The sequence below is a fragment of the Octopus bimaculoides genome, chromosome 13 (assembly GCF_046866305.1).
Source record: "Octopus bimaculoides isolate indiv1 chromosome 13, ASM4686630v1, whole genome shotgun sequence".
Taxonomy (NCBI): Eukaryota; Metazoa; Mollusca; class Cephalopoda; order Octopoda; family Octopodidae; genus Octopus; species Octopus bimaculoides.
In genome coordinates this window covers 30,896,624-30,917,563 of record NC_142940.1, presented here as the reverse complement: position 1 = coordinate 30,917,563, position 20,940 = coordinate 30,896,624, and the positions used below count along the sequence as shown (strand labels likewise).

General features: G+C 36.6%; 1 protein-coding gene across 1 annotated transcript in view; it reads right to left on the bottom strand.

Annotated features, from left to right (window-relative positions):
* Positions 1-279: 279 nt before the first annotated feature.
* Positions 280-20,940, bottom strand: part of LOC106870540 (glycine receptor subunit alpha-2) — a 313,915-nt gene continuing 293,254 nt past the window's right edge. The window contains exons 7-8 of the mRNA XM_052972406.2: positions 5,687-6,060; positions 280-1,440 (exon numbers count right to left, since the gene is read on the bottom strand). Of these exons, the coding sequence (XP_052828366.1) occupies positions 1,270-1,440; positions 5,687-6,060 (545 nt within the window). The 3' untranslated portion in view covers positions 280-1,269. The remainder of the gene's footprint in view (positions 1,441-5,686; positions 6,061-20,940) is intronic.

Sequence of the window (20,940 nt, the reverse complement as noted above, 5' to 3'; positions counted from 1 at the left end):
AACATTCTCAGGTACAGATATTCAAACCATGTATATCAGACAAAAAGGACATTAAATGTATCTGTGTGCGTGTGTATATATATATATATATATATATATATATATATATATATATATATATATATATGAATGTAACCGTATAGTGCAGTTTAAAGCTCAAATTGCTTGAAAAATACCCACTTGTATATACTGTAACACTTATTAAAGTGTGATTACATAGAGAAAACACGGACCTCAGTGTTAAGTCGGAGTAGCTATGTGCATTAATACTGTATTGTTATGCATGTGTGTATATGTGTGTATGCGTGCGTAGGTATATGAAGGCATGTACATATTCATGATATATAAGTATGTATGTTTGTCAGTGTGTATATATAAGTGTGCATGTATGTTTGCATGTGTAACAAGTCACTTTGAGTGTTACTGTTAGCATATTAATCCAATACAACGTCTAGCATGGTTGGGTGGTCGGCCTCCCAACCTGCTCCTCCAGGCTAGCCCGGTGACGAGGGTTGCTAGTCATTTAGGACAAAACAACAAGAGCTGTCAAGAGGACGGATGAACCGAACACAGGGTCAATAACTACCTAGCAATAGTGAGTGTGGACATGGAAGTATTCCACAGAGTAAGCGACTGCGTGGTAACATCATGTGAGGAGGGAGGATTAATTCTGAATTGAAATAATTGCTGTGGATATCTTTGATTAGAAATGACAGACAGAATATTCTCATATGTTAAACTATGTGTATTTAATGATTCTGTAATATTGATTTATATTCCAGTGTAGATTAACCACAATTATCCAGTTAGATCTTTTCCCTCTACATATGTACTTAGGAAACTATCTATATTTAAATATCTGTGTGTGCGTGTGTGGGTGTGTGTTTGCGTGTGTATATGTGCGTGTGTGTAATATGTGTGTTTGTGTGAGTGTGTATGTATGTGTGTGCGCGCACGCGAATCTACAGGTGTGTATTTTTATGTGTGTGTACGAACACGCAATGCACACTCATGTTTGGTATGCATGTTTGTATTTTCGTAAACTGAATGTGTTCATATGCCCGAAATCTTGGTATGTTCTATTTAAGAGACAGACAGAGAGACAGATAAATACACAATTTCAGGATGGGAAATAAAGAAAATGTATTGAGTTATGGGGTGTAAAGCAAAAAAGGGAGATAGAGAGGGAGGGGGGAAGGAGGGAGGGGGGAAGGAGGGAGGGGGGAAGGAGGGAGAGAGGACAATTACAAATGGAGATGGAGGGAGAATTTATTCTTCTTTCACCCCAACTACTCCATATACAAGCCAATATATTATACAGAATATACCAAAGGCTATTGGAAAAGTTATCCGAGCCAAAAAATCAATATATGCTGCCTTCTGTTGACCCCTGGGGTCACGAATCCACTTAAATCGCTTTGATTTGACTCTGTCATTAACCTGAAATAGAATAAGAAATAGAATTACAATCAAAAACACACACACATTTATATATAGGTATGCATGTACATTATATATATATAAAGGAGCACTCCATCAGTTACAACGACGAGGGCCCCAGCTGATACGATCAACGGAACAGCCTGCTCGTGAAATTAACGTGCAAGTGGCTGAGCACTCCACAGACACGTGTACCCTTAACGTAGTTCTCGGGAAGATTCAACGTGACACAGAGTGTGACAAGGCTGGCCCTTTGAAATACAGGTACAACTCATTTTTGCCAGCTGAGTGAACTGGAGCAGTGTGAAATAAAGTGTCTTGCTCAAGGACACAACGCGTCACCGGTATTTAAGCTCACGACCTTATAATCGTGAGCCGAATGCCCTAGCCTCGAAGCCACCCGCCTGTTATAAAGATATAAAGGCAGAATCAATGTAAATATTTGAGCTCCGGTGGTGATACGAATATGTTAAAGCAATTGGTTTGTTCTTTGTCTGTGAAGTCTATACAGTCATCTGACGAAAACGGTTTCTTTGCAATGATGTAATGTCTTCATTAATCAATTAAAGGAGTCGCTTGAAATGGCCGCAATGAATTGACACCTGTACATCTTTGTTACCCATTTATATATATATATATATATGTGTGTGTGTGTGTGTGTGTGTGTGTGTGTGTGTGTGTGTGTGTGTGTGTATGTATGTATGTATGTATGTATGTATGTATGTACGTATGTATGTATAAAAGTATGTTTATACTATGTTCATGTACATATAAATACGTTTATGTAAAAGAGATCTATGAATTTGATTAATTAAACTATAAAGATCATGTCAAAAAGCTGTATATAATAAATAATTTATTTATTGTCATTTCTTTCGTAAACGTAAACCCAGTGACAATTGATATCGGGTCTCTATAAGAAGGGGAGATAATTCAAAAATAATTTTCATAGTACATCTTTAAGGAAAGGAGAGTTTAACCTTTATTTTGAAGAGATATTCATTGATATCTGTTTCAGCTCATTCTAGATCACCAGTAGTGTACAGTCTAGCCTAGACAGCAGCTCAGTGTATAGGTTTAAACATACAGAAAAAAGGTTTACTTAAATTGTTTAAGGAATATTTTGCATATTTTTACAGACTCAATGACAACATTTTATGCTGATGAGGCCAAATAAACCGAAACATATGTCAATTGTTGTCCCTTGATCAGCAAAGAAAGATCAGTCCGACATTTTACAAAGCACATAAATTTACTCGGTGCAGTAATTCTTGACACCTTGAATAATTTCCACATCACACACGCGCAGGCACACACACACACACCGACACATACACAAAAACACACGCACACACACACACATACACACACACAAACACACGCACGTACAAACACACACACACACACATCTTTTAAGAATTTCCACTCGGTTTATTTTTTCATTCTCTAACATAGAGGAAATTTCAATACATATTCGCACTTTTTTCCGGATATATGATCCACTGATGATCCATTCGCCACCCAGACACAGATTTCTTGCAAAGGCTACCACGTGGTTTACACTCGATACCTGTACTGATACTACACGCTTCTACATATTCTTTTCTACTCTAGGTACAAGTCCTGACATTGTTGGGGAATGGGCCAGTCGATTAGATTGATCCAAGTACGCAACTGGTACTTAATTTATCGACCCCGAAAGGCAAAGTCGACTTCGGCGGAATTTGAAATCAGAACTCAAAGACAGACGAAACACCGCTAAGCATTTCGCCCAGCGTGCCAACATTTCTCAAAGCTCGCCGCCTTGCGCTTCTACATATTCACAAAAGCCAGCATCTCTCATGGAACTTTACGACATCGGTTATTCAATAAAGAATATTCCAACACCGTCTCTTTTAGGCCATTAGTGTCTGGCGAGTCGTCTATAAAACTGTGTTTTATGTATATGAAACCATTGATCACTCCATGACCGGACATATATTTAAATTTATGTATATATATGTTTTCCAGACTGCTTCCACAAATATCCCGCGTTCGAAGTTTATTTCCTGTAAAATAGCAACCCATTCTACACATCTACCTATATGTATGCATGTATGTATTATGTATATATATATATATATATATATATATATATATATAGACATATATAGGGTGGAATTCATAAACATTTACGACATCGCGACACGCGTTTCCATAAATCATACGATTTTAACATCAGAGTCGGTGTCCTTTGGATTGGTACAGTGTATAGACCGTATTATCCGTAGGCATCCAGTTGATCATCATCATTGATTCATTTCATCAGGCGATATTGCATTAGTGGATGAATGACAGAGGGATGTTTTTCCCTTCTTGCCAGTATGAAAGTCAATCTAGCTATGTGTGTATTTCTGTATGTACTTGGTAGCGGGAGACAGGTGATGGGAGTAGAAGAAGGAATGATAGTAATATGGGGATGGGGATACGTGTGGTGGTGTTGGAGTTATATGCTATTCATTCTGCAGACTTTAGGGATAGTCATTTGATGGATTTGAAGATGGTGGTACATTCCTTTGTTCTATTTCATTCAAAACCTGACTCTCTTCAATAAATTCTGAGCCCAACAGGTGGCCAGTTGCTATACAGTGGGATTTGTTGACCGAAGTGATTAATACCACCCCTCTTATAGTGACTCTTTCAATTGTTACAGTGTGTATCATCTTAAAGATTAGTATTTCAGTTTATCTGCTTGGGTTCCTTCACTATTTTATAATTTGCTATTTCTTTCCAAAATATTTTTTCAAATTCCATGAATGATATTTTGTAAGCATAGGGATGATATCAATAATACCATGTAAACAATGTAAGTACAAAATATCATTCATGAAATTTGAGAAAATATTTTGAAAAGAAGTAGCAAATTATAGAATAGTGAAGTGATCGAAACAGATAAGCGAAAATACCAATGTTTAAGATGATACACACTATAATAATAGAAACAATGAAAATATCACTACAAGAAGAGTGCTATTAATCAATTTAGTCAACAAACCCCACTGAATAGCAGCTGAACAGCCGTTGGGTTCTGAAATTATTGAAGAGATTCAGGTTTTGAATGAAATAGAACAAAGAAATGTACTACCATCCTTAAATCTGCTGAATGAATGACCATCTTTAAAGTCTGCAGAATGAATAGGAGATAAATCCACCACCACCACACACATCTCCATCCCTATATTACTACCATACCTTCCTTTACTCCCATCACGTACCTCCCCTTACTAAGTACATACAGAAATCACACATAGCTAGATTGGCTTTCATACTGGCAAGAAGGGATACACATCCCTCTGTGAATAATCCAATAATACAGTATCGCCAGATGAAATGAATCAATGATGATGCCCACGGATAATACGGACTATATTGTACTAATCCCGAGGATACCGACTCTGATGTTAAAATCGTATGATTTATGGAAACGCACGTCGCGATGTATTAAATATTTATAAATTCCATCCTAGAGTTATTGTTATTATTATATTTATCCTACATCATATCTCTCTAATCCAAATGCAACCACGAAAAACTGACTGACTAGCCAATATCATTAGACGGTAACCGGCATAATGAAATGGGGGCTTTATTTACACACTCCTAACATTACCATAAACGAAGTTAAAAGATATGAGAGAGAATGAGAGTAGTAAGTACTTAAGTATTTAATAACAGATTGACTCGGCTCCACAACACTTAAAGACTTCTTAGGTCGGCATGTGCGTCTTTATGACCTTAGTAGCATGCAACAACTTCTTGGAAAGATGGTTTGCGAAGGCCGTATGCTGCAGCCTTCTTCTTTCGGGACAAACCAATAAACAGAAAGAATTATTGCCCAGGCTGACGATTTTTAGGTATGATAGATATTAGCAACACTAGATATTGTGACATGCATACACTTAGCTTTCTTTTGGCTGACTGTAAATTGTGCTGCAAGTCAGTCTTCATTTTCAATAGAGAGTGTGTATTGAGAAATATGATCCACATTGCCCCTCTGACAGTTAAACATTTTCATAAATGTGGATACATCATATCTTCGGTTATAAGACACAAATCATTAATTCTGTAGCACAGAACCAGAGATCCTTAGCACTCAGATATTTGTAAAGCTCAGTAACTCTAAAACAAAACAAAACAAAACAGAAGTATAAAAACAAACAAATGTGTATGCGTATTTGTGTGTGTGTGTGTGTGTGTGTGTACTCACCTCGGGACATTTTCCAGTGAGTTCGTTTTCTTTCATGGAGGCAATAATCTTTAAATATCGCCTGTCCAAAACGTTAACGAAGGCAAACTCTAAAAGTGCTGCGAAAACGAAGCAGAGACAAGATGCCATCCACACATCAATGGCTTTGATATAGGAGACTTTAGGTAAGGCTGCTATTCCTGCAGATCTTTGAGTTGTCAGCGTAAGAACAGTTAGAATTCCTAATGATATTCGTGCAGGTACAGCTGATACATTTAGATAGAAGGAAACCCACGACAAGAATACGATAAGGATGCTAGGTATATACAGTTGAATCATATAGTAACCGATGTCCCTCTTGAGATAGAAGCTGGCATATAAACAGGTGAAGTTTTCTGTATAAGAGAGAATAAGGGAAGAATATTAGAATATAAAAAAGAATGAAAAATTATCAAAAATAGCAAATTGTTAAATAATTTCTGACATAGGGATAACATAAAACCCAAAGGAAAAAAATACGAAATCATTGCAATGGTGTTTTTGTTATGGAAAACAATGACTAAATAAGAAAACGGTTAATATTGGAACAGAGGAATTAAGTAAAAGAAAAAGTGATAGAAAAATAGATAAATGGTAAATTACATGACAAATTTATCACAAGATAAATCAATTATTAAAGTTAATCAGTAAAGTCAATTAGTTAAAACAATTAGTAAAGATATATTCTACTAGGCAGTAACTTGAACGAGTGCCTTTTGTCATTACCTCAAGTTTACCAATTCCTTGTGAAATATGGCAGACAATACTCTTGAATCTGTCATGCTTCTATTTTTAGCATAACCAACAATCACACAGAGGCTTCCTTGTTCCCTCAGACAGGTTAAAAGAGTTAAACATCACAGCACTGGAGGTGCAGTATTTCATTTAGAATCTTTGCATTCATATTCCAAATCACGTCCAGGTTAACTTCGCATTCATCTCCCTAGGGCACTCTATAAATTAAGTACCAGTTGTTGTTATAGTTGTTGTTGTGTAGTCTTAGGAAAGCCTTCACGGAGTAGGAGCAAAAGTGTTCCAACCAAAGATTGACCATTTTGCCCTTCTCTAGGTCTTTGCATGACTAGGACTACACTATTAAATGTATACTCCCATTTTTAAGACATTATGGTGTAATTTGAAGGAAATTTGACTCCAATTTCTAGCAGAACCATGTATGGGATTCTTCAATGGCTCGGTTGAATACCAGTCATCTATTGGGAGTCGAGACCAAAACTTTATGAAAAATTTTGGCAGAAATAGCGTCGGACTAGTTACTTAACACAATATATTTCCTTGGTTTTAAGCTTACATTTCTAGAACAAACATTATAAATTTCTTGTATGGTGGTTCACAGCTTTATAGCGACAGAGAAAGGAGTAAAGTGAAGCAATATATTTCTTCTGCCAATAAGATTTTGAAAATTTGCTACAAGAGTTCACATTCTTGGGGGCCGAAAATCGACTCCGTAAAAGTCATTGTATCGACCGGAACTAGATTTGAACTCAAAACCCGAAGTGCAGTAGCTAAATGCCGTAATACATTTGATCTGATGCTCTTCAGTTTCACCCAGTGAAACGTTTTCTATATCTTTGACCATGGATGAAGAAGAAAATTGTCCTTATCTGGTTTTAAGTTCAGAATATAAAGTAATGCAAGTAAAAACTACATCTAGGAAAAGGAACCAGCGAGGGACGGTCTACTTAGATACTGAAACTACTAGAGATAGTAGCCAAATCTTTTCAATCACAACCAACTGTCATTTAAAAATAAATTGTAACGAACAGATTGAATAATGCTATGTTAGATATAAAAACAGAAGGTAAAACATTGGTTGGAACGCTTTTGATTATAGTTCTCTCAATCAGAGCGGACGTTGAAGGAAAACAACATCAACAGCTATAATAATGTTCCTGACATAAACACGAGGACCACATCATTTAGCAGACTATCAGACTATCAGATGATATGCCTTGCGGTATTTGGCGATATCTTCTATAGGTCTACGTTCAAATCCCCTACGAAACGATGAAATAAATTTCACCGGACCACAGTTAGAAATAATAAACTTGTACCAAAGTTAGAAATAATAAGTCCCTATACAAGAGAAACATAAGGTGATGTGCTAATTACTTCATCTGATACCGTAAAACTATAAACAATTGTGTAATACATCTGCAATTTTTCCTGGGGAAACATATGGCCGGTGGAGTATAGGGGAATAAATCGATATCATTACTTGGTTAGTTCTTATTTTATCGATCTAGGAATGATGAAAGTCAAAGTGAATATCATCGATATTTGAAATGAAAACGTTAAAGGGTACAATTAAATATCACATCAGTACTATAATCACTTCTAATGCCTAACTAAGAAATCAATTAGTTTCCTCATCAGTCATGCAGGTATTTGAGGTGACGTCTGTCGTTAGCGAGATGATGTTAGACTAACAGACTTTTGTAATGGTTATCATTACTGGATTTAGCCAGGCACATAATTACACACACAAAGACAAAAACATACATACACAGACTTACAAATATTCACACGCACACAGGCATGCATTTACAAATATAAAAATACCTATTCACTCATTCATTATATAAGAGTGCGAGTACATACACAAAGACAAATTACACAGATATACATATATACACTAACTGAAACATCGAACATACTAATATACACACGTACACACAAATGTAGATATACATGCACTCGCACAGAAGTAGTTTCTCTCCCCCTCTTTCTATCTTTCTCTCTCTCTCTCTCTCTCTCTCTCTCTCTCTCTATCTATCTATCTATCTCTATCTCTCTCTCACACACACACACATATACATACACGCCGAAGAATGAAACCATTAACAGATTTTCACAGTTGGTGATTCAGTATTAGAAATGAAAATATTTTGGCAAGGTTGCCAGTTTAATCAATTAAGATACACAGCTAGTGTCGTAAACGGTTGAATGACTGTTTACTTATAGGGTAAACATATACTAAGCTAAGTCAGATAAACTTTGGTGCCAAAATAGACATATTTGCATTGCTACGTAATAATCTACTTAAAATCAACTTTCCGATTAAATCAATTCAAAATGTTCTATACCTAAGAGGGCTGGCTGAAAGGTTTATAGGCTGGCCAAGATACTTTCATAGGATGTGAGCAAATCCTTTCAAGCTATTGGTCAAAAAATTCGTCAACAGCAGATATGACGTCATCATCACTGCGATACTGGTTCCCAGCTGAGTGCTTTTTTCATGTCGGGGAACAGATGATAGTCAGATGGGGCTAAATCAGAAGAAGAGTGAGTGTGATCAACCAGTTCAAAGACACAGTCACGTAGAGGAGCCATTGAAACCAAAGACTTGCCTGCTGGAGCATTGTCCTCATGTAACAAAACCCCTTTCGCTAATTTTCCTGGGCGTTTGCTCTTGATAGCCTTTCGAAACTGCCTCAGTAAATTGGCATATTACTCTTCATTAATAGTGTGGCCCTTTTCAGTGAACACAATACCCTTTGCATCCTCCAAAAGTGAGGCCATCACCTTCCCTGAGGATGAAACGACCTTGACATTCTTTGGAGCCGGCAAAGAATATTTCCACCGTATAGATTGTCTCTTTGTCTCTGGCTCAAAGTGATGAAGGCAACAGTCATTTCGGGTTAGGAAACGTTCATGGAAACCAGCTGAGTCTGCCTCAAACAACGTCAGATTTTTCACTGGTGTGATCAGCCTAGTGTACTTTTCATCAGGTATCAAAAGACGTAGCAGAAACCTTCGTCCTGCCAAGTTCATTGCCCAGAATAATCTCAACTCTCTCACTAGATATGCTAATAGCATTGACTGTTTGATTTATAGTTAATCACTTGTCACCATGTGGTGAACACAAACAATGTTTCCCTCGGTAGTGGAAGTTATAGGATGTCCAGACCTTGGGTTATATTTAAGATTCTCCCTTCCGCTTATAAATTCCACTGTCCACTTATGCACTGTAGATAAACCTGGAGTGTCATCTCCTAATGTAGCAACCATGTCAGCATGAATCTCCTTGGGTTGCTAAATCCTTTTTCTGCAGGTACCTCGTAACAGCAGGATGCTAAATTTTGTCGATTTTCAAGAGAAGTCGTTACTAGTTAATTTTGAAGTTTTGTTTGGACAGTCAGATATCAATTTACCAAGGAAGAAACAATGCAGTTATTAATAAAAAGATTTGAATTTAATGCATGTAAGATTTCACAGCTCTAGCACCAGTCTTACATAGTCAGCCTACGAAGTTTTCAGCCATCCTCGTATGTTGGTAAAGTAAAAACTATGACATGCTCATGTATGAAACACTGACCTTATTTGAATGCAGTCTTAACAGCGCGCAATATATCATTAAAAATAACTATTTGTGGTATTGGGGTGGTGGTGCGCTGATAAAAGTAGTAAAACATGGAGGAGATATGTGCAGTATTTGACTACATCTATTTACGTTCCGAATTCATATCTAGCCGACATCCTTACCTTTTATTTTTCTAAGATTGATAAAATAAACTACATTTCTGAGGATTAGATACAAGCAACCGTTCCCTCACTTCAAATGTGTGGTCTGTAATGGAAGTCTTTACAGATTTTTATTGTCCCCAACATAACTACAAGGTTTGAAATTTGGGAGGGGAGGTAAATTGATACTGTTGATCCCAGTACTTGGCTGATAATTTATTTTATCAATAGATGAAAGTCAAAGTTGGCCGCAATAAGACTGGAACTCAGAACGTGCAGAGCGTAAGTAATTCTTCCGACACTTTACGTTCTGAGTTTAAATCTCACCGAATTTCATCTTTCACCCTTTCGTGTCAGCTAAGTACGGGAGATGAAAATATCGGTAAACCCCATTCACTTAAATCTGCTGGACTTGTGGCTGAATTATAGACCATTATTAGCATATATTCTATTCAGTCGCATTTCTCCTGCTCCGCGAAGTGTAGCACAGTGTTCTTGTAGAATGATGTTTGTATACAGCATCGAGCTGCATTTTGGTTGTTGTCTTTTTGCTTCATTTGTTGTGTAATATATGCTCTCAATGTGTTTAGTAACGGTTAGATGACTGTATTCTGTTCACGCTATATGATTTGTGTTATATGTTATGCTATCGGCCTGGAATTATGCTGAGTATGTATAGCGTGGTGGTGTTTGTGTAGATTATGCATTGTATCGGTTGTGTTATTTTATTCGATATCGGTTATGTAATGCGTGTTTTACATGGTCTGCGACATTTAAATGGAATTTTCTTGTGCTGGATGTGGGCTGTGCCAAAAAGTGGACGTTCCGAAGTTATTGTAATTCTGGTCTTGTGCATATGTTAGAAATACTTATAATGATAATTATAATTGTATATTGGCACAAGTCACATATTTTAAAAGGATATAGATTTGATCATTCTTCATTATTTTAATTCATACACCACATGAAGTAAAATGAACATTACAGAGTACCACAAAAGAAATTTACACAGCACCATACCAAGTCTGTCGTGTACCATCCTTTGTTTACATGTTTATCAAGTGTGCCACCTCTCTTGCATGGTAGCAAATCCTTTCTCAACATACTATTGTTACTGTTATGGAAGCATAGACATTTTCTATCTTAAGTACCCCAGACCACTTTTCTTTAAATCCACCCCCTCACCCCACCGTTTCTCATTGCACTATTCAGTGTCAGAATTTTATCAAGTGGTTCTGGTAATATCCCGCACATTGTATATGTATATGTGTGCGTGTGTGTGTGTGTGTGTGTGAAAGAGTGTGTATGTGCATTTATATTTATATATGTAAGTACACCATTACCTCTCATAACCTCAATATATGTAGGTTATGAGCGATAGTGGTGTCACTTTGACCCAGAGATTTCAGGTAATGCTGAGTAAGTGCTATGGATAGACCATAGTTAACTTATATATATATATACATATATATATATATATATATATATATATATATATATATATATATACACATATATATATATATATATATATATATATATATATATATATATACATATATATATATATATATATATATATATATATATATATATATATATATATATATATATATATATATATATATATATATATATATATATATATATATATATATATATATATATATATATATATATATATACATATATATATATATATATATATATATATATATATATATATATATAAGCAATGTTAATTCTCTAAATGAAGTATTAACAGTAACTGCACGATAAAGTGTAGTATATTGCCACTTAAGTGTGGCTGACCCCTAGGGGTGGATGTTACTGTTGCTTTTAGCCCCAGGAGGACATCTCCTCCAGCTGGCTTATCGACACACGACTGTGTCCTGTTTGCCAAGGGAAGTTATCCCTCTCACCTCGATCAGCAGCACGAACGTATCCGGATTTCAGGGTTATTTCCCTTCGTCGGCGTTCGACAGCTGATGACCTTGGTGAGAGAGACAAAAACCTGGCAAATTTATATCTTCTTTTCCAGTGAAATTCTTCACTGATATTCCATTAACTAGAATGAATACTAACACACTGACACCTCTTTAATAGAAGATCACACTTTACAAAAACCTATCACGCGTTTCTATTATGTAAGTATCTTTGGATAACCTAATTTTTTTCAACACAAGCCACTCACATGGTATAATACGTTTCGTATTAGCTAATGTCTTTTTATTATACTCTGGAACCTTTTAGAAATTCCCCTAAACGAACTTAGGATTTACTACTCTAGCCAGGAATACAACCACTTCGATTTTATGGGCCCCTATTCATCGTTGTAGCAAGCCAACTTTGGATAGCCACAGAGCGCTAAGAAGATATGTGCCTGGGCTTGTAAATCCCTTTGCTACGTGTGGGTGGGAAGGAATAGTAGATGGAATCAACCTCTGTACATGTGACTAGGTTTATATTTTATCTCGTAACCCACGAAGGTGAAATGCAAATTAACCTCAGTGCGATTAGAATCCAGAAAGTAAAACAATGTAATTATATAAATATTCCTTTCTATTATAAGAACAAAGCCTGAAATATCGAAGGAGGGGGACATTCGATCAGATCTACCCCAGTACGCAACTGGTACATAATATATCATTTTGCCGATTGCTTTAGAGATTTTCAAAGAAAGATGCTACATCAAAACTATATGCTATCTACAAGTAGGGTATTACGAAAGGGTTGGTGTTAATATCACAATAAAGAGAAGCCCAGAGTTAATATTTCTATAAAGAAACAAGAATAAATGTTAATGTTACAACAATAACCAGCTGACAGAATCGTTAGCATGCCGGACAGAATGCTTAGCGGCATTTCGCCCGTCTTTACGTTCTGAGCTCAAATTTCACCGAGGTCGACTTTGACTTTCATCCTTTCAGAGTCGATAAAATAAGTACCAGTTCAGCACTGGAATCAATATAATCGATGTATTCCTCCCCCGAGCTTGCTGGCCTTGTGCCAAAATTTGAAACCAATATTATTGTAATCACCGAGTCTGTGCCAATATTTCTATTAGTAAAAGGTTCCTGTGTAAATGTTTGATTTTCATTTGAAATTTTCGGTAAATCTTGTCATATTTGTTTACTTGTTTGCTTTAATTTTCGTTATTTTTGTTTGTAGTTTCTATTTAGTTTGTTTGTATGGCAGGTTTTGTTCTGTCAGTACTTTCAAGTGACGCTATCATGGCAATTATGAAGTGTGTCTATTGATGTGCACAAAGCAAAACAAGAAAGAAAGAACTAATCTGTAACTGCATGAGAAATACTGCAAAGGAGAGAAAAAAGGCAACACTTCCACCCCCAACCGCATCGCCACCCCATAACTCTTATCCACAAGAAAAAAGCAAATAGACGTGATTTAAGGAATGGTTTACTGGATTTCTCTGTAGGTATTGAGGTGAACAGGAAGATAAAGAGATACAGAGATAGATAGCCAGATGAGAAACAGAAAAAGAGGGGGAGAGATATAGACAAACAGACAGATAGAAATAAAGAAGCAAATAGTAAAAAAAAAGTAAAGACATAAAGAGAGTCGAATTGTTAAAGAGAGGGAGGAGAGGAGAGAAACAAGTATCCTGAGAAGGTGAGAGTAAAAGACAAATAGAGAAACAGGTGAAGAGGGAAGTAGAAAAAGAAATAGACAGACATAGGAAGGAAGAAAAAGAAAAAAACAATCAAATAAACAAAGAAGAAACAAGCACACTCACACACACACTCGCACGCGCACACACGCATAAAGGAAATCATCAAAGAACGACATTCACGACGAACTAATCAGGATGCCTCTAAGTGGTCATGCAAACTGCAGGAAATAGCAATCAATTTATTGAAAGCGGTGTTTTCTTTTGTCTCTTTGTTTATGGGTTTTTTTTTTTTTCGTAGTTGCCGGGTCTGAAAGAAAGTGTATAGCTCATTGCCGTCTCAGGTCACGTGGTTTCGAAGTAAACTTGTTACCTTTCTATTCCCGTTTCCTTTCATTTATTTGTCTTTGTTTTATTTTATCTCATTAATGGCCCAGATCATTATTTCCGCATGATTGAAAGATCTTAATTCTATTTGATTCAGGTGTATGATCTCCAAATAAATAAAGTTTTACTCCTGTTGAGAGACAGAAACGATTATAACTACAGCAAAAATCCTCTGGACTTCGTAGAGCATGTTGTTATGTGTAAACCTGATAATCAATTTTAAGAACAATCTTCTACCCAAACTCATATGTACACTAATAACCCTCTCGAAAATGAAGCATGCGCGTATATCACTCTAAAATTAAAAATACTATGGATTTGCATAGTGAAAGTGGGGTTGGGGTCACTGTCATCAAGCTGTTCAATAAGAAAATAAAGTAGACTTATCTAATTCAATATAATTGAACTCTAAATACAGGAAAACATTTACTTCTATAAGTAACATTGGTATGAGAGTCATAATGACTGCTGAGCGTCGCTTTATTTTCACGGAGACCCCTTTTTCAGCGACTACAAAAGAATCTGGCAAACGCTCTCAGCAAACTACCAAGTCTCTGTAAAGTTGCACAGAGATGACGGTATTTCAGTTTTCTTTAACGTGAATGGTCGCCGAGTGAATAAATTTAGAAAATAACAAGCAAGATCCAGACATGTAAGCCGTCGGTTGGCTTGAGCCACCACTTCTCTCCCCATTGTAGTTACGTTTCGTCTTATTACAGGAATGAAACCCTAATATTTAATCCCAGAACTAACAGTCTCCGCGAGGGCATGCTAATCCAGCGGCATCTGTGCAATGATAATCTGTCTAATCGGTGTTCTCTATTAACCTGCACCAGCTACCTTTCATTCGCCTTTATGTTGTTCGAACTAGCGCACCTGGCCTGAAAACTTTCTTCCGAATATATGACATGATGTGTGTGTGCGCGTATTCGAATTCCCGATAGCATAAAGTTTATCTTTCTCTTTTCGTACAAGGTGAATAATGATTTATTCCATCAACACCAGCTGTTTAAGTACACAACACTCTCGTCTTTATGTCAATAGGTGAAAATGTCACTACCGTTTCTATCATTTTCATTTACAACTCCAACGTGTTTAAGTAGATTCAAAAAATTACAAGCTTTAGATTCTAACTGTTCACCCGTGACTCTACTCAGATGTCTTTATTGAATATCCTAACCTTTTCAATGTATATCTATGTAATTTTTTTCATTCACTTTGTCAATCGAAAAAATATAAAAGCGCTTCTATATGATTTCGTTGCCACTTCCTTCTGGCGTCTTCATAAATCATAAATATAATAAAAAAAACTCATTATCTCAATACAATTTTTACATTAAGATAAATTCGAGAGGAAAGGGGTGTTTCATCGTTTTGCTCATAGCTCTGCGTCTCTAATAATATTCTCCCGTCGACATTTTAAAATTGAGCTCAAGAAAGATATGATATAGCACTGAAGTCAATTTGACGTCATGTTGTATATGCCAACGGGCGAGAGTTGTTTATGGTAATTGTAGCTGGCACCTCACACCTAGTTATTCAGATTTCATGTTCCCAATCATCTGACTGTATACGAAGTATTGTATATTTATTTTATTCCTGACTATATACTTCTCTATATCTGTATTAAATCCAAAACCAAAACAATACTTAAACAGTTCACTAAACCAATAAGCACCTTGTATCTTGTCCTTGTTTCCTTCCTGATGCATCAAAGGTTTCTACTTGTTTGAACGCGTATACTAATATGTACCACCAAGCACATTCTAGCTTTCTTCTCATTTCTTAAAACCTGGACTCCCTATTTCTACCCTTTGCGTTCGAAGATGTTTCTTCCTGGATTACTTCACCTTCAAATATTTTCTACGAATATCGCTCAAGAAAGATTCAAACTGAACATCGACCACCGCAGTCTCATGTATGTTGAAGGACCCGAAAATGGCAAATGTGACGCGTTCACCTTCAGAATGATATTCTTAATTAAATTTCAGGATCTCATTTTAGTGAACCACTTTAGCGTGCCATCTAAGTGTACCACTTTCGCGTACCATTTTCATGCGTGACTTCACTGCACCAACTTCTCTCTTAATCATGTTACTTTGAGTCATTTTGTGCTCTGTTTTGCATCTCACTTTGTGTCACATTGGTATGACATTAGCTTATTATTTTGACATACGGCTATTGTGCCCTACATTCCTGTGTCACTTTGATTATGATAAAAAAAATTTTCCTGTTATAGGACGAGCGATGGCGAAAAAGTGACAGCAGTCGCAGAGAATCGAATGAAATACAATGTGCATATGAAGTTAGATTCTTTTAGATGCTTAAACCTAATCCTTCCATCGTCAACTTATCCAACTGGAAGGAAGATAATTTAAGAATGTAAGTACAATATATTTACTGGGTTCACTCAATTGTTATAAAAAAATGCTCGGAATACCCCACTTGAAATATCCTGCATTTCTCATACATTACCGTATGAAGCAGCTATAACAATAACCGATTCAACCTCATATATATATATATATATATATATATATATATATATAGTTATTAATATTTCTTATATATATATATATATATATATATATATATATATATATATATATATATATAATGTATATGTGTACGGAGAAATAGAGATACATATATAGAGGTCGGTGATTATATATATACATGGTGCGATAGGTAAATTGTCACAATTTTACATTTTTCATTTCACACATGCGCTTTGTTTGTTTTTGATTTGTCGACTACAAATTATAGCAGGGTCAGTTGGGCACTGTCTGTGACAAATACACGTCGATGACGTAATTAACTCTGCTAGAAATTTGGAAATGACATACTGTACCGCTTGGCATTCGCATCGCAAGCTCCAATATGAACATTTCAGAGTATTTGAGTGTCAATATGACGACAGTACACAGGATTCGGAAAGAGTTGAATGAGTCAAATGGTGATTACGAAGGTATGGCAGCTCGGAAAACTCACTCTAATCGCTCTGATAAGAAAAGAACTGAATTTGTTTTGTGATATAAGGGCCGTGATTGACTACAAACCCTCCAATTCAATCAGGTCCATCGCCAGCGATATGGGAGTGTCTGAGTTTCTTACCCGGTAGGTAGTGCATGAAGACATTCGGTATTCCTCATACAAGATGTGAAAGATCCAATTTTTGCCCCAAGCCATCAAGCACAAAAGGAAAGACTGTGCTACGAAGCTTTTGAACAAACTCAAGCATCCCCACTAACTGAACATATTTGGTTTTTCTCATATGGGAAAAATTTCTGCCAGGATCAGATGCTGAACACACAGAACAACCGTTGGCTTGCCGTGTCCCCAAAACATGTACCAAGAGTGATAAAAATAAAACATCTTGTCAGCAACATTGTGTTTGGAGTGATGACTAGGGATGGCGACGTTATGCCTGCATTCATCTTCGCACACGGCCTCAGACTTTACTCGGAGACCTACATCAAGTGCCAGAAGGAAATAGTAGGGTCCAGAGGATGGCTGCTGGAAGACCCTATGTCTGGCAACAAGACACTACTCCATGTCACACACGCAGGAGAACCTAGTAATGGCTGTCAGTCAATTTCTGCAACCACATCACCCCGAACATCTGGCCACTTAACTCTCTTAAGTTGCAGAGATTCCAAAATCGTCTGGAGGCCGTGGTTGGAGCCAATGGCGATTTTATTGAATAAATTTACTCTTTAGTATTTCACGATATTTTTATGTAATTTTGGTAAATATATCTGTTAAAGTGAGACGTCAGTGTTATTTTCATTTTTGCGTAATTTCGATGACAATATATTCACCGCAACCTGTATATTGTCACGATGTAATATAAATACCAGCTTGGTGCCTATCACGAATAAGATCACCAAAACCTGCAATATGAAAAGGGTTCGAAAGGATAACCACACCGTATTGTCCGTTCCGAAGGTTAAAATATGACATGTTTGAATATTAGGTAGAGGAATCCGTTCCAGAATTATATTGTAGTGTCCACTAGTAATAGGCTTACAACTTGTTCTGGGAGACGTGGGTGAGAGCAAAAGTGATGCGTGTCACGAGCCTAAAAGGTAAAAAGCAGCAACTGGTAGAGATGTCAAAACGCTGCCGGATAGATATAGTTGATGTCTCCTATAGGTGTTTCCATGGCTCTAGTATCGTAGATTTGGATAGAGGGTGGAAATTCCACTATTCAGGTATAGTGCCGAATCTGTCTGCGAAGACGGAAGTGCGGGTGCTTGCATGACCCCAGCTGTATTATGCAATGGATTGCACTTGGTGAGAAAGTTTGCCTCCCGACGCTTAGGCTGAAGAAAGAACCAAATGTATGCACTAAACAGAGAAGCTAATTTCCAGCTCTTTCTTGACAAAGTCACTGCAGCTTTACATATTGAAGACCGAGTCGTTTATTCTACTAGGAGATTTCTATGTACATGTTGGCACTAATACCCGGCCGTGGAAAGGAATGACAGTGAGGTATGGTGCTCTTGAACTCCATACGAATGGTGAGGCCTTACTAACCTTCTATGCTAGAAATTGGCTCTCATTATGAACACATTCTTCCAACACAAAGATATCCATAAGAATACCTGGAATAGGGATATTTTGGAACACAAGTCATTTTATTGTCACCTCGGATCTCTTAGATCCTGTGCTGGATGTTCATGTAGAGAGCAAGGCTGAGCTATCAACTGATCATCACATCGTAGTCTACAGCAACAGACTATCTACAAAACCTAAAAACTGGTATGCCTAGTGCGGCTTACAGGTAAAATGGGAAACCCTAGTAGATGATGGGATCAGAGACAAATATGCAGATATTATTACATCCAAGTTCAAAGACTTCCCCGAACAAACTGTGTACATCGAAACGGAATAGTGATTGTTTTTCTTAGGAAGTTTCTTATTCGGCTGATATAATGCTGTGGATGAAAGCGGCTCGGTGTGACACCAGCTGATAAAGGAACCCCTTGATTTAACCAGGAAGTTAAAGATGCTAAGCAAGCAAAGCAGGGTGTTTACAAAGCCTGGCTTGGAATCAGGTCTCCCCTTTTGTGCATCATATACAGTGAGGTACGAAAAGTTACAGCAGAGACAGTGTAAAAGTCCCAGGTTAAGTCATTGTCGGACTTTGAGATTAATCTGGATTCTGATCTTAAATCACACCTGCCATTAAGGACTCTACTGGGGTTCTTCTCTCTAAGGAGAAAAGCATCCTCGAAAGGTGGAGGAATCCTTTACTGGTGTAAATCAGGTCACAGTAAAAATTTTTGGTGGCCATCAGACACATGTAAGGACGAGACTGAACAGAAGGGCGATTAAAGCATTCAAACGTGACAAGACCGCTAGGTCTCTGGTAAAGAGATGTGTGTGTGTGTGTCTGTTTCAGTTATCGTCCACTAAACCCAATCTCAACGCTTCGGCTATGGTAGAAAACACTTGCCCAAAGTTCCGCACCGTGGGACTGAACGCAAGAAGTAAACTACTTAACTATACAGGCACGCTCTGTAGTGGGATCTCTTCAACATCTGAGCTAGCTCTGATTTTCCTGTAATCACACACACACAAATGTCTATTTCACGTATCACTTTACACAACGGAACAATACAAAAATTCTCTTTATAGTCATATAACATATTAATTGCATTAAGCTGAGTTTTAATTTTTAGAATTACTTTGAAATGCATTTTACATTTTGTATTTTAAGTTGCATGATTTTAAAATTATTCTTAATAATTCAATTTAACATCCTGTTTTATGTATCTTCCACCCGCGTAACTTCTCAAGACTATTCTTTTAACATGTCATCGATTTTCTCTCGTTTTTAAAAGCATATTGTCAACTTCTGATAAAGGACATTAGGCATCCCATCAACACCTTCTTCCTATCTTTCCCTGCCTCCTTCTGTCATTGTTCTTTCTTTCTTCCTCTATTCTACCTTCATATGCACCTACCTTGATTTTAACCGAATTTAAAATAGATTTCACATCCAATGTTTCAAATGAATAACCTTATAATGAGCTATAAATAATTTTAATTTCTTAATCATATAAAGTGTTTTAAATTGTTTTAATTAATTATTTATTTCTCGTACAACTTATGAGATATATTTATTCTGCAATTTTCTCATTCGGAACAGATATGCCTGCAAGTGGTAACTTTGTGTTATCGACATCCTTTTTTGCTATCATACAGGCCATTTGAAATCTGCATTTGCTTCAACTCTTCTTCATGACATCGGTTCTTCTACCACTTTTTCATTCTTTATATTTTATATTCTAATTTTCGCTATTTCTTATGTCATGTAATCGCCTATTCCTTTGGTAACTTGATTATTTGCTTACAATTTCTCTCTTGCCTTTCCTTTCGTTTCCCATCTTATGTCCATTGTCCGGAAATCTTTCGTCACACATCTGTGACGCTTTCCGTCTTTGTGTGTGTTCTTTATTTGCTTGTCTTTGTCTGTGCATATATGTAAATGTATAAATATATATGTATAATATGTGTTCATGTACATATGTTTACATATATACGCATATATACATAGACATGGGTACGTATATATATGTACATATATATGTTTATATATGTACGCATTCGTTGTGACATTCAGCAAGACACGTTGCTACAATCACGTCAGCTGGCAAAAATGAGTTGTACCTGTAATTCAAAGGGACACCCTTGTCACATTCTGTGTTATGCTGAATATCCCTGAGAA